The sequence below is a fragment of the Ahaetulla prasina genome, chromosome 2 (assembly GCF_028640845.1).
Source record: "Ahaetulla prasina isolate Xishuangbanna chromosome 2, ASM2864084v1, whole genome shotgun sequence".
NCBI classification, from domain to species: Eukaryota; Metazoa; Chordata; class Lepidosauria; order Squamata; family Colubridae; genus Ahaetulla; species Ahaetulla prasina.
This window is the reverse complement of record NC_080540.1, coordinates 190,436,687-190,464,195: the sequence shown is the minus strand read 5'-3', so window position 1 is coordinate 190,464,195 and position 27,509 is coordinate 190,436,687. Positions and strand designations below refer to the sequence as shown.

Genomic DNA, 27,509 nt, shown 5'->3' with positions numbered 1-27,509 from the left:
CATCTTTTGTAGTTTTCCTATATCCTCTCTCACATGCACCCTCACATAACCTTCTTTAAAATATTTATGTAATCATTTTCTTAATTCTGCAACACAAGATGATGATCTAAATGCTACTCTTGGTCTTTATTAAGACCAATGTTAAGGCAATGTTTAATATCTGATCACTAGCACATTGAATATAACCAGTTGCTACTGCTTAGTTTATCATGTTTCTTTTTTTAATTATGTCTACAATTTGTCTAAATTCCATTTTTTCACCTGCTGAATTACTGTTACAATTAGAACACTTTTATAATCTAATTGAAATTTGCCTTCCTGCAATTTAAACCCATGGTTCTCTTTGGATTCTGCAACAACAAAGAATACCTTCTGCATGAGATTTGAACAGGGCTTTCCTATTCTCTTCTAAATATTCTGTCCTTAAGACTTGATTTTGCATAATTCCTTCAACCCTCTTCACAGAACGTAGGTTTTGGTCCCTTGATCATCCTCATCACTTTTCCATGAATGTGTTCCAATTCTCTTGAATCCTGAATCCAATTCTCCTGAATGCTTAAAATGTAGGGCCCAGACTGAAACACAATATTTGTGATGGTTAGACCAATGCAGAATGATTTAGAAATTATATTTCTGTTGATTCAGAGTAAAGTTGTATTTGTCATTTTTGCAGCTACATCATCATAATTTCTCTTTCTAGTAAGGATATTTATTTATTTATTTATTTATTTCGATTTTTATACCGCCCTTCTCCCGAAGGACTCAGGGCGGTGTACAGCCAAGTAAAAATACTATATAAACATTAAAAGAAATTTAAAAAACATTATAATGTGGCCGAAATATTAAAACAATTTAAAATCTTAAAATATAAATAACCCCAATAAAATTTCAATCCAGTCCCGCTTGAATAAATAGGTGCGTTTTCAGCTCACGGCGAAAAGTCCGAAGATCAGGCACTTGACGTAAACCAGGGGGAAGTTCATTCCAAAGCGTAGGAGTTCCAACAGAGAAGGCCCTTCCCCTGGGGGCCGCCAGCCGACATTGCTTGGCGGACGGCACCCTGAGAAGGCCCTCTCTGTGTGAGCGTACGGGTCGGTGGGAGGCAAAAGGTAACAGCAGGCGGTCCCGTAAGTACCCGGGTCCTAAGCCATGGAGCGCTTTAAAGGTGGTAACCAGAATCTTGAAGCGCACCTGAAAGGCCACAGGAAGCCAGTGCAAACTGCGCAGGATTGGTGTTACATGGGAGCAACGAATTGCTCCCACTATTACCCGCGCAGCTGCATTCTGGACTAACTGCAGCCTCCGGGTGCACTTCAGGGGCAGCCCCATGTAGAGAGCATTGCAATAGTCCAAGCGGGAAGTGACAAGGGCATGAGTGACCGTGCATAAGGCATCCCGGTCAAGAAAGGGGCGCAACTGGCGGACCAAGCGTGCCAGTGGAAGGCCCTCTTGAGACGGCCGCCAAATGATCGTCAAACGACAGTCGCCCATCCAAGAGGACACCCAAGTTGCGCACCCTCTCCGTTGGGGCCAATAACTGCTTTCACAGCCAGCTGCGGCTGCAGCTGACTGTACCGGGGTGCCGGCATCCACAGCCACTCCGTCTTGGAGGGATTGAGCTTGAGTCTGTTTCTCCCCATCCAGACCCGTACGGCTTCCAGACACCGGGACAGCACTTCGACAGCTTCGTTGGGGTGGTATTAACTATCCAATCCAGTATTAAGCCATCTACAGAATGAATAAGCATTACTGCTAGCTTCTAAATCAAGTAATTGTTAAAAATAACAAAAATTACTAGGCCCTAATACTGATTCTTATAATTTTATGCTCAATGCATTCATCTTTATCCTCAACATCTTTAACAAACTCTGAACTTTAGTTTTCAATAGCACTACGCTTTTTAATTGTCACATGGGCTTCTTTTTTTTATTCACTAGAATTGTTTGTGAAAATGCTTTTAGTATCTCCTTTTAAAGAAACTCATATGTGTCTTAAACTCCTTTTTATTTCTTTCTCTTATTGAAGTAGAAATTGGGAAGCGTATTTCTCCTAGTCACCTGTTGTATCATTCCCATGTGCTGCTTTTTTAAATTGTCCTTTTCTTCCTCCTCTCTTGCTGTGGAAGTAAAGAATCGTTCAGCAAACACCTCTGTTTCCAGAACCATTCAGATAGCTAAATTACAGTTTGAGACTATTGAAGTTCCAACCATACCTGGTTCCACATACTTGTTTGCATATTTGTTGTCATCATTAGATGGGAGGAGGGACTGTGACATTGAGCAAAGGGGTGAAGAATAGTTTTCCATTCTTACAATGACTGTACTTTCAAATTCCTAGTCTTGGGGCAGGCAGTTGCATGAAATAAAATAAAAAGTTTGTTAAGGAAATAACATAGTGATAAAATGGCTTCTTTCAAGTCTTTTTATAGTTTACAGTCTCTAATGTACTGTTCTCTATTATGGAGAAAAAGCCTATCACGCAGCAGTGAAATTACTTACCTTCACTACTGGTTTGGAAATGAGACCATGCGTCGTGCCTCTTCTGTGCATGCACAGAACCTTCTGCACATGCGCAGATGGTAAAAGGGGACATAATGATGTCCCGGTGGGTGACCCGGATAGAACTGGGGGCATTTCACCGCTGCTATCACGTAAGAACAGGCCAGAGATGGAGGAGAAAGAAAACTGAATTGAGAGGGAATGGAATGGAAGGAAGCCTGGAGAATTTCAGTCTACCTAACTAGAAGCATGTTTTTAGAGATAAACAAAATAAATCTTTTAGAAAGAGAAGGAAATAACATAGTGATAAAATGGCTTCTTTCAAGTCTTTTATAGTTTACAGTCTCTAATGTACTGTTCTCTATTATGGAGAAAAGCCTATCACGCAGCAGTGAAATTACTTACCTTCACTACTGGTTTGGAAATGAGACCATGCGTCAGGCCTCTTCTGTGCATGCACAGAACCTTCTGCATGAGATTTGAACAGGGCTTTCCTATTCTCTTCTAAATATTCTGTCCTTAAGACTTGATTTTGCATAGCATCTTTGCTGTTGGGTTCTTGTTTTGTAGATCACTCACACATCTTTTGTAGTTTTCCTATATCCTCTCACATGCACCCTCACATAACCTTCTTTAAAAATATTTATGTAATCATTTTCTTAATTCTGCAACACAAGATGATGATCTAATGCTACTCTTGGTCTTTATTAAGACCAATGTTAAGGCAATGTTTAATATCTGATCACTAGCACATTGAATATAACCAGTTGCTACTGCTTAGTTTATCATGTTTCTTTTTTAATTATGTCTACAATTTGTCTAAATTCCATTTTTCACCTGCTGAATTACTGTTACAATTAGAACACTTTTATAATCTAATTGAAATTTGCCTTCCTGCAATTTAAACCCATGGTTCTCTTTGGATTCTGCAACACAAGATGATGATCTAATGCTACTCTTGGTCTTTATTAAGACCAATGTTAAGGCAATGTTTAATATCTGATCACTAGCACATTGAATATAACCAGTTGCTACTGCTTAGTTTATCATGTTTCTTTTTTAATTATGTCTACAATTTGTCTAAATTCCATTTTTCACCTGCTGAATTACTGTTACAATTAGAACACTTTTATAATCTAATTGAAATTTGCCTTCCTGCAATTTAAACCCATGGTTCTCTTTGGATTCTGCAACACAAGATGATGATCTAATGCTACTCTTGGTCTTTATTAAGACCAATGTTAAGGCAATGTTTAATATCTGATCACTAGCACATTGAATATAACCAGTTGCTACTGCTTAGTTTATCATGTTTCTTTTTTAATTATGTCTACAATTTGTCTAAATTCCATTTTTCACCTGCTGAATTACTGTTACAATTAGAACACTTTTATAATCTAATTGAAATTTGCCTTCCTGCAATTTAAACCCATGGTTCTCTTTGGATTCTGCAACACAAGATGATGATCTAAATGCTACTCTTGGTCTTTATTAAGACCAATGTTAAGGCAATGTTTAATATCTGATCACTAGCACATTGAATATAACCAGTTGCTACTGCTTAGTTTATCATGTTTCTTTTTTTAATTATGTCTACAATTTGTCTAAATTCCATTTTTTCACCTGCTGAATTACTGTTACAATTAGAACACTTTTATAATCTAATTGAAATTTGCCTTCCTGCAATTTAAACCCATGGTTCTCTTTGGATTCTGCAACAACAAAGAATACCTTCTGCATGAGATTTGAACAGGGCTTTCCTATTCTCTTCTAAATATTCTGTCCTTAAGACTTGATTTTGCATAATTCCTTCAACCCTCTTCACAGAACGTAGGTTTTGGTCCCTTGATCATCCTCATCACTTTTCCATGAATGTGTTCCAATTCTCTTGAATCCTGAATCCAATTCTCCTGAATCCTTAAAATGTAGGGCCCAGACTGAAACACAATATTTGTGATGGTTAGACCAATGCAGAATGATTTAGAAATTATATTTCTGTTGATTCAGAGTAAAGTTGTATTTGTCATTTTTGCAGCTACATCATCATAATTTCTCTTTCTAGTAAGGATATTAACTATCCAATCCAGTTTTAAGACATCTACAGAATGAATAAGCATTACTGCTAGCTTCTAAATCAAGTAATTGTTAAAAATAACAAAAATTACTAGGCCCTAATACTGATTCTTATAATTCTATGCTCAATGCATTCATCTTTATCCTCAACATTTTTCACAAACTCTGAACTTTAGTTTTCAATAGCACTACGCTTTTTAATTGTCACATGGGCTTCTTTTTTTTATTCACTAGAATTGTTTGTGAAAATGCTTTTAGTATCTCCTTTTAAAGAAACTCTTATGTGTCTTAAACTCCTTTTCCCATAAGAGTGTTCTGCCACAGGATCCTCTTGATTATTGTTCTAAATTTATTAAAATCCACTTTTTGAGGTTTAAAGTCTGTTTTTGACTATAGTCAAATTTAATTGAATATTAATATTTTTATTAGAATCATGCTAAGAATAGTTGACCTTCCTTCACCCTCTGAAGGAGTAATTTGACACAAGTCAGAAATGTGGTTAGAACTATACTTGACAGAGTTTTTCTAAGTGGGTGATTTGGATGATTAAACCCCTCCCCCTCCTTTTAAAAAAATATTTGCAATTTGGTTTTAGATACACTTGCAGCATGGGCAAACAGTAATTGACACCAACAATAGTAGCTTTATTTGTTGACCCACTTATTTTAATTCAGATGTTCTTTACACTATTACTAGATTTGTTCAGTTGAATTTCTGTGTACATGTAGAGTATTCACTATTAGTTTATTTAATATTTCCTTTCTGTTTCCAAAGATACTCAAGACAAATGGCACAAAAATAAATTAAAATCAACATAAGGAAAGGTTAGACTTAAAAAACAAAATAAAAAATATTGAAAACATTTCAAAATGCCACATAAAAATACGCTTCTTGGCATCTTATTTTTCTGTTTTAGGGAGTAAAGTCAAGTCATATTTCTGAGAAAAACTGTTGAACAGGTTTAGAGGCTGCAGATTAAAATAAAGATGCAGATATTTAGTGGGGGAAGCTGGATTATTGGTAGTTATAGTTAAGTGCATTGAAAGCTAATCCAATAACATTAAATTGGAAGAAAACTTATAAATGGGGAAGTGCCTTGTAGAACGAAACACATAGATCACAAATAGAATTGCTGAATTTCAGCTGCGTATCTACTGTCTCTGTATTTGCTCTATATAACAAAAACTCCTTTTTATTGCTTTCTCTTATTGAAGTAGAAATTGGGAAGCGTATTTCTCCTAGTCACCTGTTGTATCATTCCCATGTGCTGCTTTTTTAAATTGTCCTTTTCTTCCTCCTCTCTTGCTGTGGAAGTAAAGAATTGTTCAGCAAACACCTCTGTTTCCAGAATCATTCAGATAGCTAAATTACAGTTTGAGACTATTGAAGTTCCAACCATACCTGGTTCCACATACTTGTTTGCATATTTGTTGTCATCATTAGATGGGAGGAGGGACTGTGACATTGAGCAAAGGGGTGAAGAATAGTTTTCCATTCTTACAATGACTGTACTTTCAAATTCCTAGTCTTGGGGCAGGCAGTTGCATGAAATAAAATAAAAAGTTTGTTAAGGAAATAACATAGTGATAAAATGGCTTCTTTCAAGTCTTTTTATAGTTTACAGTCTCTAATGTACTGTTCTCTATTATGGAGAAAAAGCCTATCACGCAGCAGTGAAATTACTTACCTTCACTACTGGTTTGGAAATGAGACCATGCGTCGTGCCTCTTCTGTGCATGCACAGAACCTTCTGCACATGCGCAGATGGTAAAAGGGGACATAATGATGTCCCGGTGGGTGAACCGGATAGAACTGGGGGCATTTCACCGCTGCTATCACGTAAGAACAGGCCAGAGATGGAGGAGAAAGAAAACTGAATTGAGAGGGAATGGAATGGAAGGAAGCCTGGAGAATTTCAGTCTACCTAACTAGAAGCATGTTTTTTAGAGACAAACAAATAAATCTTTTAGAAAGAGAAGGAAATAAAGGACAGAGTCCCTGTCTGCATTTATTGCCCTAGAATCATTTGGTTTTATAGAAGCAGAAAGTCAGTTGGTGAAAAGTTAAATTCTGCAATTTATGTTTGTGTATATGTAAGAAATAGTTGGGATGATAAATGAGTGCACAAATCATTTAAAACATTTAACATGAATCTATTTATGCACCTCATACTAAATTCTATCATATATTTTATAATTAAAATCATTTAAAAGTTGGAGGTGAGTGAAACTATATGTTTATCATTTAATTAACAATTAATTACCTTAATTTTTATTTTTCCCTGCTCCCTTTTTGAGCAAATAGCACCTGATTCAGATCATATCTTAAAGAATGATTTTACATTTATGATGCAGACCATACTATAGCTATCTGCCCAAATGTTAAATTGCTTCATATTTAAAAATAACAGTGTTATTTTAATATATTTGTATTTTGTATCATCTCAAACAGAACCAAATCCTCCTATAGATGAAGTTATCAGCACACCAGGAGTCGTTGCCAGGTTTGTGGAGTTCCTGAAACGGAAGGAAAACTGCACATTACAGGTATGATGTTTGTGTGTTCATTAGTTTGTAAAATGCATATTCATACATAATTTAAAAAATCTAAAATCATTGAAGTCAAGCTACTGTATGATAACTCAAAAGCTTTTATTAGCAGTTCATCTTTAAAAAAAATATTTTTACAAAAAAGGTCTCACTTTAGTTTATTTCTACTCAGTTGGGAGAAGTGAATGTTTTATTTCCTGTTTCTTTGCTTATAAATTGTTCAAATTCCCAAATGGATGCATAAGTACACAAGTAAATGCATCTTTAATGGTAAACTTTAATGACACTCTAGATGTATTTTAACATTTTCCTCACTACTAGTGAGATGTTGTGTGCAAAATCCCTTGAGTTTAAATTAAGGTGGAAGACAGAATTCATCAAGGCATTTTCTCACTACAGGTAGTCCTCAACTTACAACCACAATTAAGACCAAAATTTTTGTTGCTAAATGAGAAATTTGTTAAGTGAGTTTTGCCCCATTTAAAGACTTTTCTTGCCACATTTGTTAAGCGAATCACTACAGTTGATTAGTTAGTAACACATTTGTTAATGAAGCTGGTTTCCCCATTGACTTTGTTTGTCAGAAGGTTGCAAAAAGTGATCACATGACCTAGACACTGCAACCATCATAAATGTGAGTTAGTTGTCAAGCATCTGAATGTAAATCACATGACCATGGGGATATTGCAATAGTCATAAGTATGAAAAATGATCATGTCACTTTCTTCAGTGCTGTTGTAATTTTGAATGGTCACTAAGTGAACTGTTGTAAGCCAAGGGCTACCTGTATCAATTCATCTAATGCTCCCAAGAATATTAAAACTAATTTATATTTCTTATATTAGGATTCTATGTTTTAATCATACTATATCTTAATCAGTTACATTGGTATATTTACTAGGGGATACATCTAACAGATGTCAGCAACACTTGCTGTTGCATAAAGTTACTTACCATAAGGCTACAAAAGTGGAGTATGTGGGTTTGTCACCATTTACATTGTGTGGTTTAGTAGAGTTCTTTACACAAATCTGTCCAAAGGATCAGTATTAGCTTGAACCAATACTAGTTTGATCCACGAACCTTGTAATGTTCAGGTAGTAGACTGAAGACCAAGGGCTGCTTTCGCTATTATTATTAATATCTGTCTGTCTCTCTCTCAAAAGGAGTGCAAGCCCAGACTCAGATATTTTAGTATCTATAATTGAAGATATGAAAATAAAGACAGGCAGTTCTGAAGATTTTAGTAGCATTTCTCCCACACACACACACTTTTTTTTGTTGTTTTCTTTTTAAATTGCATCCCAAGATGATCATTTTAAAATGGTGGGCTTTAAGCAGCCAAATCATTTTCTTTCTCTTTCTTTTTATGTGTTTTCCCCATATTAATCACTTTGTACATGTGCCTCAAACCACAATTTGCACTATGGCTTGTTTATAAAAATGTGAGTTTAATGGTATTTAAGACAAATGATCCAAATAGCGTTCTACAAATAATGTGCACTGTTCTATTAATGCTTTGAATGGCTTCTGAAATCTGAAACCTCATAAGAAGACTGTGCCTACCATTCTTCAGTTTGCACATGCTGTTCTTGTGATGCATCAGAAGGCCTGAGAAGCATTGTGAGAATGGCATGCACAATTTGGAGACTGGTGTGCACAACTGTTTTGCAATGCTTTGGAAGACCTCAGAAGCTTTTTGAAGCATTGTGAGAATGGAGCGTGCTATTTGGAGAAGTGTGCAAGCAGCCTTGGGAAGAAGGCTTGATACAGCCAACAGCCACAGAGGACCAGGTTGGGCAGAGTACCTTGTCAGCAATGGGAGGAAGATGATGAAGGTCTGCTGTGCATTGCAAGGGTGGCTGGGGCTTTACAGCTGTAACTTTGGGGATCAAGTGTAACTTATTCATTGCCGCTGTAACTTTAGTTGAATGAATGGTCAATAAGTAAGGACACTCAATTTTGATAGATTACTAGATAGACAGAAATATAGAACTTTATTTTGGTCATTGACCAATAAACATACAATCAATAAAATGAACAACACAAAACTATCCCCTATCAACCAGAACTACTAACAACCATTTGTGGGTGAAGCTTACACGTAATTAACAAATTTTGCAACTTTTAGAGAAATTTCTCTTGATTATTTAACAAATGGTGCAACTAAAAGCTATCAGAGCGCCCAGGAAATTTAAAGAAAAGAGAGGTAATGAACTGGTAGTTAATGGCTCTGTAGAACTGGTAACACAGAAGAAATGGCTGTGGTTTCTATGGCACCCATATCATAAGGGCAGTATTGAGTTTCATATGGAGTTTTTCTATATTTCCCTTCCGGGAAGCTGTGGGGAGAATATTGAATTGAGATGAAGATAAAACTCCTAAATTTGAGAATTGATAGGATATAAATAGGCTGGTTTAGACACTAAAATGTGGTTATTTGGTATTATATTGTGAATGAAAGCAGCAATTTCTGTTTAACCTTCTATATCTAAGAACCTTTTCTTTAGATCTATCTTGATCTAACTCTGTAAGTTAGATAGTATCACTGGAGAAACTATAGATGCTTAGATTCTCAGTTGCTAAAGACATCCTTGTGTTTCTTGTTATTATTGGTGACTTATATGTGACCCTGTAAATACAAATGAGTATAAATAAATGGAATTTAATGTTATATTTTAAAAATCAGTGGCTGAAACTTTTTCTATCTCCTAATGCAGTTTGAAGCCGCCTGGGTTCTGACTAACATTGCCTCTGGCAATTCCCTTCAAACTCGGATTGTGATTCAAGCAGGAGCTGTTCCTATCTTTATAGAACTACTCAGCTCAGAATTTGAAGATGTGCAAGAACAGGTTAGATTCTCAAAAAATAAAAAGGGAAAAGGAGAAATGAAGTAATATGGATTTCCCCACAATTGAAAATTGTTTTTTAATATTACTTTATCTTACTAGATTACTATGTTGTGTCTTGTTTTAATGTGACTTTATGATTTATTACTGTTTAAATTGTATTATTATTTTACTAATAGTTAGCCTGGAAGTATAATCTTTAAATCTTAGATGCGTAATATAATATTAGAAAAGTCTTTGTAGTGAAAACATGTTTAATTCTGACTCTTTTCTTTCTTTCTCAGGCTGTTTGGGCTCTAGGTAATATTGCAGGGGATAGTACCATGTGTAGAGACTATGTACTCGACTGCAACATCTTGCCCCCTCTATTACAGTAAGTGATACAAATGGTACTCAGATATATTAGCAATGGTGATACAATCTTTGTGAAAAGAAACTATTTACCAGCAAAGTGCATCAAAATAATTCCAGTTTATGAACTGACAGACCATCCTACAACTAAATAATCTGGATCTGTTCTGTGCTTGGATGGAATACCACAGGGGAAACTGATTTATGCCACTTTCATTTCCTTGATGAAGGTGAAATAAAAAGTGTAGTGTAGATAAAATAAGGAAGTGTTTCACAAATTGGTAATTTCTCATTAACAATAAAAAGATACAGTTGGTTCATAAGTAATGCATCTCATAAGCCTCAATAATAAATATCTAATATACTGTCAATCAGCTATGCATGAAGATGATATTGCAAACCTCTTATTTCTATTTTCAGATTGCTTTCCAAACAGAATCGTCTTACCATGACTCGGAATGCAGTATGGGCACTATCTAATCTTTGCAGAGGGAAGAACCCTCCTCCAGATTTTGTTAAGGTACAGAATAAAATTCAAGAAGAGTTAATGCCCCAAAGGTGCTTTTTCCATAAGGCAACTGGACTTTCTTGAGTTTTTTTCTTTGAAATCATTTCATGTCTCATCCAAGAAGCTTCTTCGGGTCTGGTCTTTTCTGGGTTTTTTTTTCCTGTTACTTTTTCTGTTTGTGGAAAAAGTTGTTCACAGTAGGTTTATTTTCCCAGAATGCCTTGTTCACAATTACTTTTTCATTCTCAGCTGTACCAATTATTGCTATTTTTCTGTAACCTATAAGTAATCTTTCTGGAATATTTCTTTGGAATAGCAATCAGCTCCTGCATCTCTCAAAAGTGGCCAATTTCTCATTATTGATAACAGAGGGGACAAAGCACCTCAAGTACATTAATTGAGAAACAACGGGAAGTTTCTTTCCCTTTTTGCAAACATATTCAAAACCATTGATTTTTTTCAGAGTGAAAAACAAGAGATCTACATGGAAGAAGACAGGGGTCCACTCTATAGAAATGTATCATAGGAGGTAAAATATAGCTCCTATGGTTAAATAAAAATATATCTAAAGAAACAGTAAGACAGACTTGCCAACAACATCTGCTTTATTTTTGGTATATTGCACAGGATGTCAGTTTGTGCTCATCTGCCTAAGTCATAGGCTTGTGCTTTGTGCACTGAGATCCTGTCTCAGGGAAGAAGTTCATTCTCTTGAACACCAGATACCTTGAACATCTAGAGAGGTGGAGAAATACAGAGGAGAGATAATTTGGGAGGTATTAATTTTATTTCAGTCTTCAAAAAAATAACTCGCTATCAAGAAAAATAAGGAACTTGGGAAGGACATAATTGTGATGGCCTTCTTGGATGCTTCCTCGAATGTCTCTCCGGATGCCAGCTCGAAGGAAGATGAGCCGGTCCCAGGCATGTCATATGCAGCAACAGGCCTGGAGGCAGCCGGTGGCTTTTCAGCAGAGAGGAACAAGTCCAAGCACAGTGGAGCGATCACAGGGAGCAATCAGATGAGTTGCCAGCTGAGCATGGGTCAGTTGAGGCCCAGCTGCAGCAGGATAGCCCTGAGGCTTCAGATGGAAAGAGTGCACAGTTGCAGCTGTCCAGCAAGGAGGAGGAGGAACTGCATCCTCCACCCAGTCTAAGAGCACGCAGGCGGAGAAGAGACAGGAGCAATCGAGGTCAGCCCACTTCTTATGAAGCAGCAGCCTTGCCCCTCTTGATGGGCTGCACTGAGTGCCAGCCACTTAGCACAGGAGGAGGTGAGAAGCAACATTGCGAACAATGCATCTATTTTGGTGTCTAGCATTTACCAGCCTCTTAGTTGAGCTTCCTGACCATGACCATGTATTTTAGACCCTGGATTTGTGCCTTGACTCTTGGATCTGCCTCTTGGACTTGCCTTTTCCTTGAACCCTGTCTCCAGACTCTGGACGGTGGACCTTGGTATTTGTGCCTTGCCTTGCTTCTATTTTGTCTTGCCTTGTAGATTTCTCCAGCTCTGTGGATTCATATTGGTGTTGTGATGGAGAAATTTAGGAGGGAGGGTTTGAGGCCCCCCCTCCCTCTGGGGAACAATGGTGGCGTCCAGCTTCCGCCTTCACTATGAGAATCTTGATGACATCACTTCCCTTCGGCTTCCTGGTTGACTAACTGTACTCTGGACTCGTTGCTCCTGTGAGTGCCCCCTGGTGGATCCGGAGGAAATTATAAGGATACTGTGCTTGCCTGAGGATTTTAAAAAAATTTTTTTTTAAATGGCAAAAGGTCAGAGACCAACTGCTGGAGAAATGGAGAGAATTCTGGAAAAGTTATCTAATATGGACAAGAAACTGGATGAAATAAGAGCAGAAATTGTGACTATCCAAAAGGATTTAAAGGATACTCAACAAGTCTCAGCAGAAAATAAGCAGAAAGTGGAAGGTCTGGAGGGTGAGATGCGGGCAGTGCAGAAAAGAGGAGGCGACAAGCAATGCTGTGCTTGGACTACAGATGGATAAAATGTCTTATTTCCTTAGGTTTCAAAATTTGGAAGAAGTGGACCAAGAAGACTTGAGAGATGTTGTGACTAAACTGTTGGGAGAATTTCTTGGGAGAGGTGTTGATTTTATGAATTGGGATGTGGATCGAGTTTATAGAGTTAATTCACAATATGCACGCACGCATGCAGTTCCTAGAGAGGTTCATGTCAAATTTGTGAAAAGAGGCGAGAGATGAAATTCTTAGAAAACATAGGAGTGGGGCACTGACTTATAGGGGCAGGGAGATAGCCATTCTGAGGCAGATTCCCAGACAGGTACGTGAAATGAGAAAGAAATATTACTTTTTATCAAGCAAATTGTACCAGAAGGGAGTGGGCTTCAGATGGCTGATGCCAGAGGATTGATGATTTTCCGGGAGGGCATTACGAAAAAATTAGTACAATTGCGGAGGCTGCGGCCTACGTGGAGGAACACAAAGCCCTCCTGGATTTAGATGACCCAGGAATTGAAGAAGGGAGGTTATAGACCATGGGCGGAGGCGGCTGCCGCTGTTGCGGCCCTGGAGTTGGGTCAGGCTGAACCCAGAGTTCTGAGATCCAAAACTAGGAAGTGACAAAGATATTTGGTATTGTGTTGGTTTTCCTTATTCTCTTTCGTATGATATTCTGATTATTCTTGACCCTTCCTTATTGTGTAAGATTGAAACTTAGCTACTTCGTATCACCTGCTTGCCATATGGCTGTTGTATGTGTTTAAAATTTTGAGTAAAATTCTTATCATGTATAAGAAAAATGAAAATTTACCATACCTGATATGTATTTGCATAAATTTTTTTTGACCAATAAAAACTTTTTTTTTATAATATTGGTGTCATTCTGGAACTGAGCTGTGAACTTGTTGGGGGAAGGGGATTGCCTTGTCACTGGATTGTGAGCATGTGAGCTGGAGCCGGACAATAATTTCAAAGAAGACTGAGATGTTCCCATAGGAGAGTCCTAATCCTTGGATAACGAATGCACATTCTTTCATATCAAGAGCATTCCCCCTGAAAAAGAAGATAAAGTTCCTGCCGCAATTTTTTTTGTTGGGAATTATTACGGATTGTACAGTAATTGAGACTAAATTGATTTTAAACCTAATAACAGCAGCAAGATTATTAATAGGACAATACTGGAAGAAAAAAGAAGTACCTACAATAGAAGAATGGATATTGAAGGTTGCCAATTTGGCTGAGATGGCGAAGATATCAGCCTTTTTGAAAGATAATACGCAAGAAAGATACTTAAAGGAATGGAAAAAATGGATTGACTATATTCAACGTAGATATCAGACTAAGAGTTATCAGACTGTTTTTGAATGATTATGATGTATTATTCTTGATTGTTTTTGGGGGAAGTTAGGAATTGATGATTGTAGGGTATAATTAAGTTGGGATGAAATTTTTTTAGCATATGTTTGTTTTATTTTTAACTATACCTTGTGCCCGTTCCGGGAAGTCGGGGGGGGAGGGAGGGGGGTTGTGAAGGGAGGGGAGAGGAGGGGGGGGAAAGGGGGAAAAAATTTTTGCAAAACTTTTTGAATTAAAAAAAAAAAAAAAAGAGCATTCCCCCATATAGTTGAAGGCTTTTAGTTGTAGATGATTTGATGACAGGAGGAGTTTGTGATGATGGCACACATGGTAACTTGTCTACTTGAGGAAAATATTACAGATAAGCTGTTGTATAACATTGGGGGAATGAGAAAACCCATTGTGGGAATACTGTAAATGTAATACAGTATATCTTGATTTCCTCAGCAAAACACTTGAGAATGTCAAGACGAACATGGTTGGAGATGGCCTCATCAATATTGTTCATTTGGACTTTCAAAAATTATTTGACAGAATTCCTCTTCAAACGTTTTTGAGTAAACCTAATGGTCAAGGGATAAAGTAACTGTCTTAATAAATAGCTGCATTTTTTTTTAAAAATAGGTTAATTTATATAGTGTTAAGAAGAGTTTAGAAGCTGTATTGCTGTTCTAGTGTGAGTCAGAATGTCCCCTTCTCTATTGCCTGTTTTCTTCTGGCTTACTCCAGAGTAAGCATTCAAATTCCCCCATTCTTACTTTTTAAAAAAATGTTCTCCAAGAGATTAAAAATAGATTTTTTCCCCTTTTTTCTTTTTCATCAACATGTACTGGTAATTATATCTGTGGCTTGTTTTAAACCACAGTTATCCATTAGGAATTTAGGCAGGAAGTCAGTAGTTTCTATGGCATGGAAAGCAGGAATCCTTTCCCAACAAAAAGTTTGTTTACTTTTGTCAGGTTCGAAGTGTTATGCAAAATCAAATACAAAATGCAAATGTATTACTAAATGGATAGGCATTTAAAAGATCATGTCATATCATAAACAATACATATTTATGATATGACATGATTATGTCATATCATAAACAATACATATTTTAGTTTGGGTAAAATCTGAAAGGAGAATTTGTTTCTAAATTTTGGTTTTATTTTTCAGTAGAAACTGAATATTAAAATCAACAGTGATAATCCAATTGTTCTTACATACATTTTTTCACTCCAATTATTTAATCTTTGGACTGATTCAGTTTTACAGTCTACACTTGATATATACTGGAGCACTCTTTTTATACATAAGAATTCAATTTTGGCAACCTTCTGAGTAAGAAGCATTTCTTGAGTCATTTTCATAGAAACCATTTGATTAATTATTTTCCTCTTTCTTCCTTTTCAGGTATCACCCTGTCTGAGTGTACTCTCATGGCTGCTGTTTGTTAATGATACAGATGTTCTAGCAGATGCATGTTGGGCGCTCTCCTACTTGTCTGATGGACCCAATGATAAAATTCAGGCTGTGATTGATGCCGGAGTGTGTAGGAGACTTGTAGAGCTGTTGATGTAAGGGATTTTAGATCAAGTAAATGTGGTTTTTCATTAAGTTATTCTGTTTCCAGTATCAGTGTAAGATTGAATCAATGTTTGTTTCACATTCAGTGACTGATTCATCTGGTTCCAGTGCCTCCTTTTTGAATAGCATTTCAACAAGCAGTCAACTTGGCTTTACAGCACATTTTTCTATCTAGCTATGATCTAGCTATAATGTTGATGAAGAATAATTTTCAGAGTAAGGTCTTTATTTGGAAGTAAAACTTGTCCATTTACGATATCTCTTATAGTTATCCAGCCTTCCTTTTGTCACTCATTGAAGCCTGTATAAACAACTCTTCCTTCTTAAGCTTCACAGTTCATGAACAACTTGGAAGGGGCATGTTGACATTGCTGGACATGTAACCAAAATTAACAATTGGAGGCTTTTGTGGGGAACTACATACATCTCAGTGAGATAATAAACTCAGAGGGATTAAGGATGACTGAGTTAGAATAGAATAGAATAGAATAGAATAGAATGGAATTTTTATTTTTTTATTATATGTATACGAAATGACAGAATAGCATGGAAAGAATCTATTCTGTCCCCTTCCTTGGTCCGGGAGACACAAGCGATGACTTAATTAGCCAGCAACTATCAGCTCAGACAGCAAACTAGCGAGCGTCTGCCAAGTGTCTCTGTTATCTCTCTTGATGCCGGTGAGTCAGCCAGGAAATCAGGAACAAACAAGACTTCAGCTCTAGTTCGCTCCCTCTAAGCAGTTGATTTGCTCGCCACGAAGTGGTATAGCAGCCCTTGCTGCTTTTATATCCTGTGGGGTGTGGCTGCATGACTCAGCACTTCCTAGGCCTGCCCCATCCCTGCTTCTGTTGTTCCCACCTCTCCTGCCTACGAAACCTAGGGTCCAGCCAGGCATGATTGCCATCAGGCGGGTCTGGAGGCGTGGCCTGGGGGGGGAAGTCAGGGGATGGAGGCCTCGTTATCTCCTCCACCTGGCCTACCTCTGGCTCCTGGAACTGAGTCAGGGAAGCCGGTGCTCCAGAGGTAAGTCCTGATGGCCCTTCCCCCTCACTTTCCGAGTCACTTTCTGGCAGGGGGCCCGGCTTGGGGGGTGTAGACACAACAGAATCCTTGGTTAATACTGTAGCTTTAATAAGGACAATAGTGTTACATTTTGGTTAAGCTTATTCATATCTACACACCTTTCACTCCCCCGCACAAACAACAGACATCCACCAACTGGCCAAGGAGGAATGGAAGTAATAAATTAGAGCTTCCTATGGTTTTTGTACATATATGGTTCCCACAGCTTCTTCTGATCTCCCAAAATTACAAAATTTCGTATGAACAATTATTGACTTTATGTTCATAATGTGTAATTAATGCTGGCTCATATAGCTTAACATTGAACTATACTTGCATTGTAGGAGACATACAAAGAGACGTGAGTTGAATCTTTTTATACACTCCAGGAAAAAAAATCCACTTTGCTCCCAAATGAACTGGTAAATTAGGAAAGCATAGAGTGGTGCTTATATATTTAGTAATTTGTTATAGTTTCTAAGTAGTAAAAATCTCTGATTCAAAGAACAGGAATTTGTTTAAACATTTGTATTCAGTATACTCTCGACTCCCCTTAGGGCAGGGGTCTGCAAACTTGGCTCTTTTAAGACTTATGGACTTCAACTCCCAGAGTTCTTAGCCAGCAAAGCTTATTTTTCAGCCAGTAAAGCTGGCTGAGGAACTCTGGGAGTTGAAGTCCACAAGTCTTAAAAGAGCCAAGTTTGCAGACCCCTGCCTTAGGTAATATTTTTCTTCCATTTCCCCCCCACCCCCAGTACAAAATAGTATTTTTTTTTAAAAAGTACTGAATTCAGAGATGTTACTTCTTTTACACATGGTTTATCCATTTGACAGTAGAAGATAGATCTTTAGTCATTCTCCATCTTGTATTTTTTAATTATTGGTAATTTAAATCTCTAAGATGTATATAGTTTTCATATAGTCCCTTCTCAGACTGTGATATAGTACTGTCTACTTTTGATACGTAGTTTTTCTTTAACATTTCATGACTCGTTTTCAAGGGATGTGACAGATTTGGTTTCAGCCTTTGTTAACAGCAATGTTATAATAAGCAATATTTGGTATTACTATTACATACAACCCAAAACCAAAACATAGCCAGAAATGTTACAATGTCATATGTTCATGAATATTCATTGAAAAAAGGTAGTATAAAAATAATGACACCACATAGCAATCATCAAAAAAATATCTACCTTTGAATAAAAATTTGTGTATATTTTACAGTCTAGTAATAATTTCCTGTGTGGTATTTTTTTAATCAGGTTTGGATTTTTTGGCGTCTTACTGTGCTTCTTGATTATAACAGAGCATCTGTTAAACTGCACCCTTTTCTTGTTTTAGGCACAATGACTACAAAGTGATATCACCTGCCTTGCGAGCAGTTGGGAATATTGTTACAGGAGATGATATCCAGACCCAGGTATTAATATTTCAAACCGGAACTTAATGTACTCATTTCAAACAAGTCATTGAACAGAAGTAAATTTGCCCATCTGAGGAACATGATAAAAAGTTTTTTTTCCCAAAAGGCAACATGGCTCCTTTGTCGTGCTTCAGATTTCAGTGCTTTAAGGTTTGCTGAAAATTACTTTACAGGGTCTGAGACACATAGTTTGCTGAATAGGTATGTCTTTCCCGATTAATGTCATCTATTTGAAATGCAGTTAAATCTTTATGCAGTTAAATTATTTATGATCTTTAGATCATAAATAATTTTACATGATCTGGTACATTCCTTCTTAAAGATTTAGAAATAGGATCTATCTGTAAATATGCATTGCCTTTTAGTTCATATTGTTCAACTCTTGGTAACAAAATACAAAATTGTTGAATTAGTACTTAACCCTGAACAATGTTATTTTTTTTACATAGAATATGAATAAAAACTGATATAAAAATGTGAGCTGGTGGAGGGAGGGCCATACTCATTCTCCACTCTTCGCTGTGTGTGCTTTCCTTTTTGTGAGGGTTACACATATTGTTGCTTATTAGCATATTAAAAAGAGTCCATTGCTGAGTTGTTGAGAAGAAGTTTTCAACCAGATCTATATATCATGGCCGAAAGTGTTGGCACCCCAGAAATTTTTCCAGAAAATCAAGTATTTCTCACAGAAAAGTATTGCATTAACACATATATATATATATGTTTGCATTTTCTGCAAAGCCTGGAGATTCATCATGTATCATAAATGGTGTAGAAATATTTAAACCAAAACAAAAATATTTCAATAAGCTTCTAATCTTGAACTAGGACTTCAAAAAGTTCCTGAATAATGAAAAGTTATTGGACAGTACTGTTGATATGAACCCAATCATTTGTCTCAGGGTAAGGCTACCTACCTTTGTAGGTATTCCTTGATGATAGCTGACTTTTTAACACAGGAATGTTAGTTATTTCACATTTGGTTTCGAACATGTTCTCCTTCCTCAAAATGAATCTACAAATGTAAATAATCTGATCTTAGTGGTGTTTAAACAGGTGAGTGGTTGAGTATCAAATAATGTGATCTGTATCCATAAATGTGCTTGTTATTTCCAAGTGCAAGACTGGGAAAGTCTGTCAGGTCCTCTAATAGCTAGAAGTACATTAGTTGGTCACTCAATCAATATTATTGATAGCTCTGATTTCTTTTAGTCGATTGTTTTGTAACCAAATTTATTCCAATCATTTGAGGTGATTGGGAAGGAGGGAATGTAGCATGCTTAGGCTTCAAGAAAAAGCTGTTGAGATGTTTGAGGAATAGTATAAGTCTGTGGTGTAGTCTAACATTTTCTTCTCACTCTGTATCCTCCATTACCATAACCCCATCCTTAAATCATAATAGCCAACGTGGATTATTATCATCAGTTTTTTATTTGCTGTATGCATTCATTAATATTTGACTCAAGCATTTGCCCAAGCATTTGATAAAATATTCTGTGATATTCTGATTAGCGGAGATTAAACATTGGTTTTACGGTTTGACAGTTAAGTAAGTGTACATGCTACTTGGGTTGAAAATTATTGTTTTGAAAATGGCCAAGGCTTATCAGCTACAAGAAAAGCTATTACGTGTCGGGCCTTCTATAATTGATAACTTTTTGGCTACTATTTCATATATTCTATAAGAGAATAAGGCTGACCCGTTTCATTTAGATTCATTGGATCATTTTTAAACATATCCCTAGACTTCCCATGATCTTCCAGCTTCTGAACTACATTAAATCTGCTATCCTAGCACATTTTAAATACTTCTTATTTTTACAGGAATTGACACCACACCTTTCCCAGTGTTTTCTAGTTGCCTGTGGGGAAAATTGCCCATTTATTTTACTCTTTGTTTTCTGTTTTTTAACCATAAATCATCCATTAAAGCAGGGTTTCCAACCCCCAGTCTGAGGATTGATACCGGACCATGGCTTGCTGGGAACTGGGCTGTGCAAGCAGCGGGCGAGTGCGCGGAGCTTCATTTGTGCATATGCGGGATCTAGATTTTGCATGTGCAGGATCTAGGTTGCATGCACGAAACCTTCCCCACGCAATGCCACTGCTGCTACCGCTGGTCCATGGAGCCAGAAAGGTTGGGAACCGCTGCATTAAAGGATAGGTCAGTGAGGAATTTTATCAAAGACACTTTGAAAATCTGAGTATATTGTGATGATTGGTACATCTCCATCCACATCTCTGTTGATATTTTAAATATTTTAGGTTTTCCTCCAGAGAGGCTTTTCCTTTATGTAGCAGCTTTTTTTTTCTTTGATTACCATTTCTATCAGTTTGCTTGGAAGAAGTTTAAGCTAAGTGCTCTTCAATTTCTCAGATCTTGCCTAAGTCATTTTTAAAACCTATGGCTACTCTGTTTTTATGATCCTGTAATCCCTTAATTCGGGTACAATCAGAGCAAGATAAAAAGTTCTGTACAGCTCAGTACAACTGTCAGATAACCAGTCAAATCTGTGGCTCTCCTATTGTCTGATATGTAAATTTGTTTTACTGTTTGCTTTCAGATTCTTTCCTATCCTGTTATTATTTAGGCAGATGTAGCAAAGACTTTAGCTAGCTATCTGCAAGTATATATTTCTGTTCTCTTATGATTATGAGCTCCATTCAAAACTGTATACAAATATTTTTTTAAGAAATTGTAGGCTACCTAAGCTCAAAATCCTAGTTTATAGCCCTTTCCTCTGTTATAATATAACTTGTGTGGCAGATGCCAATCAGCAAAACCTGCCATTGATATACAGTTCAAGTTCAAGCAGCAGATTTAGCATGTAGAGAGAATTGTTGTAACTTGGTGGTGGCTGGCTGTTAAAAAATAAAACTCTGTACTTAACTGTTGCTTATGTTAATACTTCCATGAGAATTTCTTTGAAAATATATTGGTTAGATTTTTTTTCTCCAGGAGCTCAAAATGGGTTACATGGCATACTCAGCTTTAATTTTATCTTCACAACAAAACATCTGAGTTTGATCGATCTGAGAATTTCAAAATGTCCCAGTGAGCTTCTGTGCAAGTTACATCCCAAATGCATCTAAAGACTTAACCCAATATTTTCATTATTACATACACACTGGCAAAAGTTGCATTTAAAAAAAAAGGGCAAGATTGTTGTCCCTGCCCAAGCTCCATCAAAACACAGAAAGCTCTGCCTGGGTGTAAAAATCCTCTCTGCAGAACTTTTTGCCTCCTAAACATTTCTGCATAAAAGGAACTGCTTTGTGCTCACAGCACTCATTTGCTTAACCAAAAAGAAATTTCCTGTTTTATACTTTAAAATATTTTTTAAATAGCATTAGAAGGCACAGGCCTGCACATCCAGGAAGATGCTGCACGATGCTATGAGCAGAGTAGGTTTCTTCAGGCTCTGGTCTGCTGCCAGCATGCTGGCTCCATGATGCATGTGTGTTGTGCGCTACAAAGCAAGTATACCGTTTCAGACCTGCCTTGGTCAGGGACTGTTGTCCAGCAGTATTAAGACATCAGCCCCCCAAAAGCTATATATGAATGCAGATAGGTCCCCTCAAGTGACCTACATAAGATCTCCATCCAGGATCCAGTAAAACCAGGGAACTACATGGAATCGATCTGATGGGTAGCTTGGGTGGTATCTCTCTTTAATATCTGTTATTATTCCATTGTTTTGAATTTCACATTTCCAAATCTTCACTTAAACACACACACACACACACACACACGAAACCACTAGTAAACAGCAAAAAGAAACACATCAATGTAGAGTGCTGCTTCTGATGCCACAGCATGATAGCCCTCAGCCATTCTTAGGTTAATCTCAAAAGCCTAGTTGGGGTGGATCTAGTTAGTACTTGAATTGGGGGACTGTAAAAGGATCCCCAGGGCTATAGTTGAAGAAGCATCCCAGAACTTGGGACTGGCCCATATTGCTGCCATGAGCTCCACTCAAGAGAGCTTCCTTTACCCTTTAGCCTTTGGTAGTCATTGGTCATATTGTTTCCACTGATCATCCCTCCAGTCCTTTCTCACTGGATAAGCCATCTGCTGTCATGCTTCTCTCTGAAAGTTTTTCTTAAGGTTCTTTTTTAATTATTTGCTGAAGTCTAAGACCACACTTTCTGATTTTGTTGCTTTGTGCTTCTGTTAATTATCATTCTTATTTCTCTGAAGTAAATACATAGTCTGAGAGTATAGTCTAAAATCTATTCTCCCTGTTTCTAGGTAATACTGAATTGTGCAGCCCTGCAAAGTTTATTACACTTGCTAAGTAGTCCTAAAGAATCAATCAACAAGGAGGCATGTTGGACAATATCAAACATTACAGCTGGAAACAGAGCACAGATTCAAGTAATTAATCATTTTTGGGTGGGAGAAACAGGGACATATTTGCAAGGGCAACATGAGATGTCTTTATAAAACTTTTGGAAAGGATGTAACATTCTCCTGATAATCCAAGAAATGTTATATTGTATTTCTAAGCAGAAACTTTTAAGAGAAGTGAACTCCATCTATATTGACATTTTGGAAATACAGGTAGTCCTCATTTAGTGACTACAGTTGGGACTGCCAAGTTGTTAAGTGAAGCAGTGATTAAGTGAAACCACAATTGGGGTTAGGATCTTATTTCAGATTTTATTTGCTTTATAGACCCATAAAAGTTATAAAAGTGAGGTTAGTTGCAAAAGTATTTTCACCACCAGTGTAACTGAATGGTTTCTATACAAGGCAGTCGCTACACAAGGACTACCAGTTAACTGGTGTCAAATAATATAGTGTAGACATAAAGGTAAAGGTTCCCCTCGCACATACATGCTAGTCGTTGCCGACTCTAGGGGGCGGTGCTCATCTCCGTTTCAAAGCCGAAGAGCCAGCGTCGTCCAAAGACGTCTCCGTGGTCATGTGGCTGGCATGACTCAACGCCAAAGGTGCACGGAACGCTGTTACCTTCCCACCAAAGGTGGTCCCTATTTTTTCTACTTGCATTTTTACGTGCTTTCGAACTGCTAGGTTGGCAGAAGCTGGGACAAGTAACGGGAGCTCACCCTGTTACACGGCAGCACTAGGGATTTGAACCGCTGAGCTGCGGACCTTTCGATTGACAAGCTCAACATCCTAGCCCATTGGGATAAATGCACATTGCTATGACTTCCACCAAATTCTTATTTAAATTAAATCTAGGAAGAGGGGGGTTTGTCTATAATTTTTATTTGATATTAAATCCTCTGTTTTTCAGACTGTCATAGATGCCAATATTTTCCCAGCTCTAATAAATATTTTGCAAACTGCTGAGTTTCGGACAAGAAAAGAAGCAGCTTGGGCTATCACTAATGCAACATCAGGTGGTTCTGCTGAACAAATAAAGTAAGTAGTAATGAATTGCTCATAGTTGATTATGAGAACCATTATGAAATATTAAGGGTGGTGATCTAAGAGCTGTGTGTTCTTGACCCCTTAAAACACCCCCAAAGATTGAAATTCATGAAAGTGCCATTTTGGACAATGCAGATATTTATATTATTATGGTTAAAAGTGCAGAAGAAAAATAATAAGATTCTACAGTGCTTAATGCATTATTTTACATTTAAAACCTCCCAGACCTTTCAAAAAATGAAAATAACCAATTTTGGTTCCATCTTCCAATGACATCACTGCCAACTTCCTTCTATTCTTTCAAAAACCAGAACACCCCTGCCCAAAAAAACCCAATCATCAACCAAACCATATTTTCATTGCATAGCGATTGGCTGCCCTTCTTGTAATTACTCCCAAAGATACTTTAAAAAAGAAGAATCGTGGTAAGAACTGATCCAATGTTTTATTTTGTCTGGGCTGCAACTAATTTTATTTTGAGACATCTTCATTAATGCTTTAGGTTGGTCTTTTAATACTTTTTAGCAGTTTTTCAATCCTTTATTTTACTACTGACAATACTTTACCAGAGAAAATTGATTACCAGCAATAATCTTCCTTATGTATTTAGGACATTGGAGCCATATTAATTTTACGTTTCAAAATTATTTGTCCTTATAAGTGATACAACCATGATGTGCACATTGACCCACAAAATCCTCTGGGTGACTTCCAATTGGTATGGTTTTCAGATATCTAGTAGAACTTGGTTGCATCAAACCACTCTGTGATCTCCTTACTGTGATGGATTCAAAGATTGTGCAGGTAGCACTTAATGGACTGGAAAATATCCTGAGGCTGGGTGAGCAAGAAGCAAGAAGAAATGGCACTGGCATTAATCCATACTGTGCGCTCATCGAAGAAGCCTATGGTAAGGAAGATAGATAGAAACCAGAAGATTGAGTTTGCTCTAAGCCTCCCTTGGTATGAAAGCCAGTTGGGTCAGGCCCACTCTCAGCTCAACTTGCCTCATAGGGTTGCTATGGGGGAAGCTGGCAGGAGTATTTATGCTTGCTGCCTTGAGTTGACATACATAATAAAAAGGTGGGATAAAAATATAATAATATCTAGTAGATTGATCTTTGCTTATTTCCCATTGTTTATTTTAATCTGAATTTTAGTGCAGTGTGCCTATTCTTTCAGTCCCTGTCTAAAGCAGTTATTATAAACCTCTTTGCCTTCATCTTTGCTATATTCTTTTAAGTTGCCTCCTATATTCCATTTCAGATAATATTTGTATATTGCCATAGAAAAGATTAGTACAAGTATAAATCTGGTTTTTTTTCTCAAAATAAGATTTGAAAACACTCTAGTTCTATTATATAACCCAACAAAAGGTTGTGGAAGCCATATCTTGCCATTAGACTTGAAGCTGTACTTGGCTACATTGGGTAAAACAAATCATAATTTTTTGAACTGTAACATTAAGAGATTTGGAGAATATGTAATTATTTATATACTGTATTCTCTGTTGTCTAACTGGCATCTGCAGATTCTAAGATAGTAAAGAGAACATTAATAAGGCTCAACCAACTTTAGTGCCAAAGGGATCTACAGCATCTTGAATAGTGCAGAGCTAGTCTTCTTTACAGTTTGCATAAGAATAAGTGAGTTTGGGCTGCCTGTTAGTTCAGTTTCTAGGTTTAGGGAAAGGCTGAAACAGAGCAACTATATATTCCAGTTCAAAATTTGATGGAAATTCTGTATTTTCTTGCAGGCCTGGATAAGATTGAATTCCTGCAAAGTCATGAGAACCAAGAAATATATCAAAAGGCCTTTGACCTGATTGAGCATTACTTTGGGACAGAAGAAGAAGACAGCAACATTGTCCCACAAGTAGATATTGGCCAGCAACAATATATCTTCCAGCAGTGTGAGGCTCCCATGGAAGGTTTCCAGCTCTGAAGTGCTCCTGTCTGCCATTAACGTAGAGCTCTGAGTGGTCTCATTTACCATAAATGTGTGAGCTAATTTGCTTGCTTTGCACATACACTACCTTAAACACAACTGGAAAAATATTTGGCTCTTAGTTGTAGGATGCCACTTTGGTAAGGGCTTATCTTAAATACTGAGCCCATTGTTCAGAACTGGCGCACTTCTGTAAAGATACCGTTTTTCCTGATTTTTCCTATTTTCCTAATACACTGAAAACGTAACCCTAGAATCTTAAACAAGGACAACATTTCCATGTGGAGCATTCTTCACTGTCTACTGAGACTTTTGAGAGACTCTTCCTTCCCATGCATTCCTTTAGGTGCCTGCCTTGTTCAATGAGTTTAAGAGAAATATTTAATGCACACTCAGAATTTGAGTGGCATTCTTCTGTGCGGCAGCCTGGATTCCTGTTAATTTATAAGCATATATGGTTAGAATTCCCTGCATTTATGGCAGCCCATGAATGCCTTTCTCCAGGTTCTAGGAATATTGCTAATTGTCAGCAAGCTGATTTCAGTGCTCCCATTTTGACTGCATAGGATTTGGAGTTGCTCACAATGCAGACAGGAAATCAGGTCATCCTTCTATTAAAAATATAGCACTTTCTTTGATAAGTTCTAAATTGGGCCATTGATAGAGAAAACCTCTCTACCACTGTCTAAATTAGCACTCTCTCCTAAAGCATACTTTCACCTCCTCACTAGCATGGTGATGAAAACTTCCAACTTAATTTTTTGTACAGCTCCATCAAACAGAGCTGTATGTAAGTGGTTAATGTTCTAAATTATTGATGCTAGGACACTTGATCCCTAGTTTGCATCTGCTTTCACAAATTGCAGTTTCTAAATCAAATCAGACACATTGGTTATTAGCAGCTTCATTAAAAATACCAGAAACCATCTGCCCTGTATAATAGATTCCAACACACCCAAATAATAATCTGTTTCATAGTTAAACTATAAGCATTTCAGCCATTTAACACTCTTGCACCTTTCATTTAGTTTTCAATACAGCTATCTCCAATGAAAAAGTACTTCAGCCTCTGCAGCAGCTAAGAGATTCGCATTTTTTGAAGAATACCCTTTGGGTAAGATGAGGTTGGAGGTCTCTAATAAGCTTGGATTTAAGACCTTGGAAATGAATACCAATTGCTTTGATCTTCTCCTACATTCATGTCCTCTGATCTTGATAGTATAATATAATTATTTCAGGAGTGTTGTCCTATGAATGAATTAAGTGGCATTTTCATTCAATTTAGCTTTTTTCAAACACATGACCTTTGTTTACACTTTACAAAAGAAAACTAGCATCACCTACAACATACTACTTTGTCAAAGTCTGATCCATATCCTGTGTCCCACATAGTTTCCGTTGATATCTGTTCTTCAGCAGCCATCACAATCCAAATTACTGCATTCATGATAGCACTTTCTTTTGCTGAAGGTGACAATGTCAGTTGAATTTCCTGTTTGATTTTAGGATTTTAAAAATAGAGCTAAGATGGCTAGGATGGTATATTTCGCAATAAACTAATTGTCCATTTTGTTGATTGTCCAGATTGTTGGGCCCCAGGTGAGAGAAGGAATTTATAGGCTCATTTTAATTGTTGTATACGTTTGACTCTGGATGATGTGACAATCATGCTTCCTGATTGGCTAGGATTACTTTGGGAAGAGATCCCCATTTTTAATACCAAGAAGTCAGATGGGTAAAATAATCTATTACACATAGGAAAGCAAACAATACGTAGTTTGCAGTTCAAAAGTAAATGAGCAATCTTTAACAACATTTTTAATTTTATATAATCATCTTTTTTTCTTAAAGAATGGTAGAAACACTGATGAAAAAAAAAAGTCCATTTCGTTTCCACAGCGATTTTTTTTGTGGCTGGGTTTTTTAAAGGA

At 37.1% G+C, this 27,509-nt stretch overlaps 1 protein-coding gene across 2 annotated transcripts in view; it reads left to right on the top strand.

The window, feature by feature from the left end:
- Positions 1-27,148, top strand: part of KPNA1 (karyopherin subunit alpha 1) — a 47,316-nt gene extending 20,168 nt beyond the window's left edge. For both annotated transcript variants that reach the window (XM_058169778.1, XM_058169779.1), the window contains 10 exons: positions 7,023-7,117; positions 9,841-9,972; positions 10,254-10,342; positions 10,741-10,840; positions 15,566-15,729; positions 18,149-18,227; positions 22,483-22,608; positions 23,495-23,622; positions 24,363-24,541; positions 25,388-27,148. In XM_058169778.1, coding sequence (XP_058025761.1) covers positions 7,023-7,117; positions 9,841-9,972; positions 10,254-10,342; positions 10,741-10,840; positions 15,566-15,729; positions 18,149-18,227; positions 22,483-22,608; positions 23,495-23,622; positions 24,363-24,541; positions 25,388-25,575 — 1,280 coding nt within the window. In that variant the 3' untranslated portion in view covers positions 25,576-27,148. The remainder of the gene's footprint in view (positions 1-7,022; positions 7,118-9,840; positions 9,973-10,253; positions 10,343-10,740; positions 10,841-15,565; positions 15,730-18,148; positions 18,228-22,482; positions 22,609-23,494; positions 23,623-24,362; positions 24,542-25,387) is intronic.
- Positions 27,149-27,509: the final 361 nt, after the last annotated feature.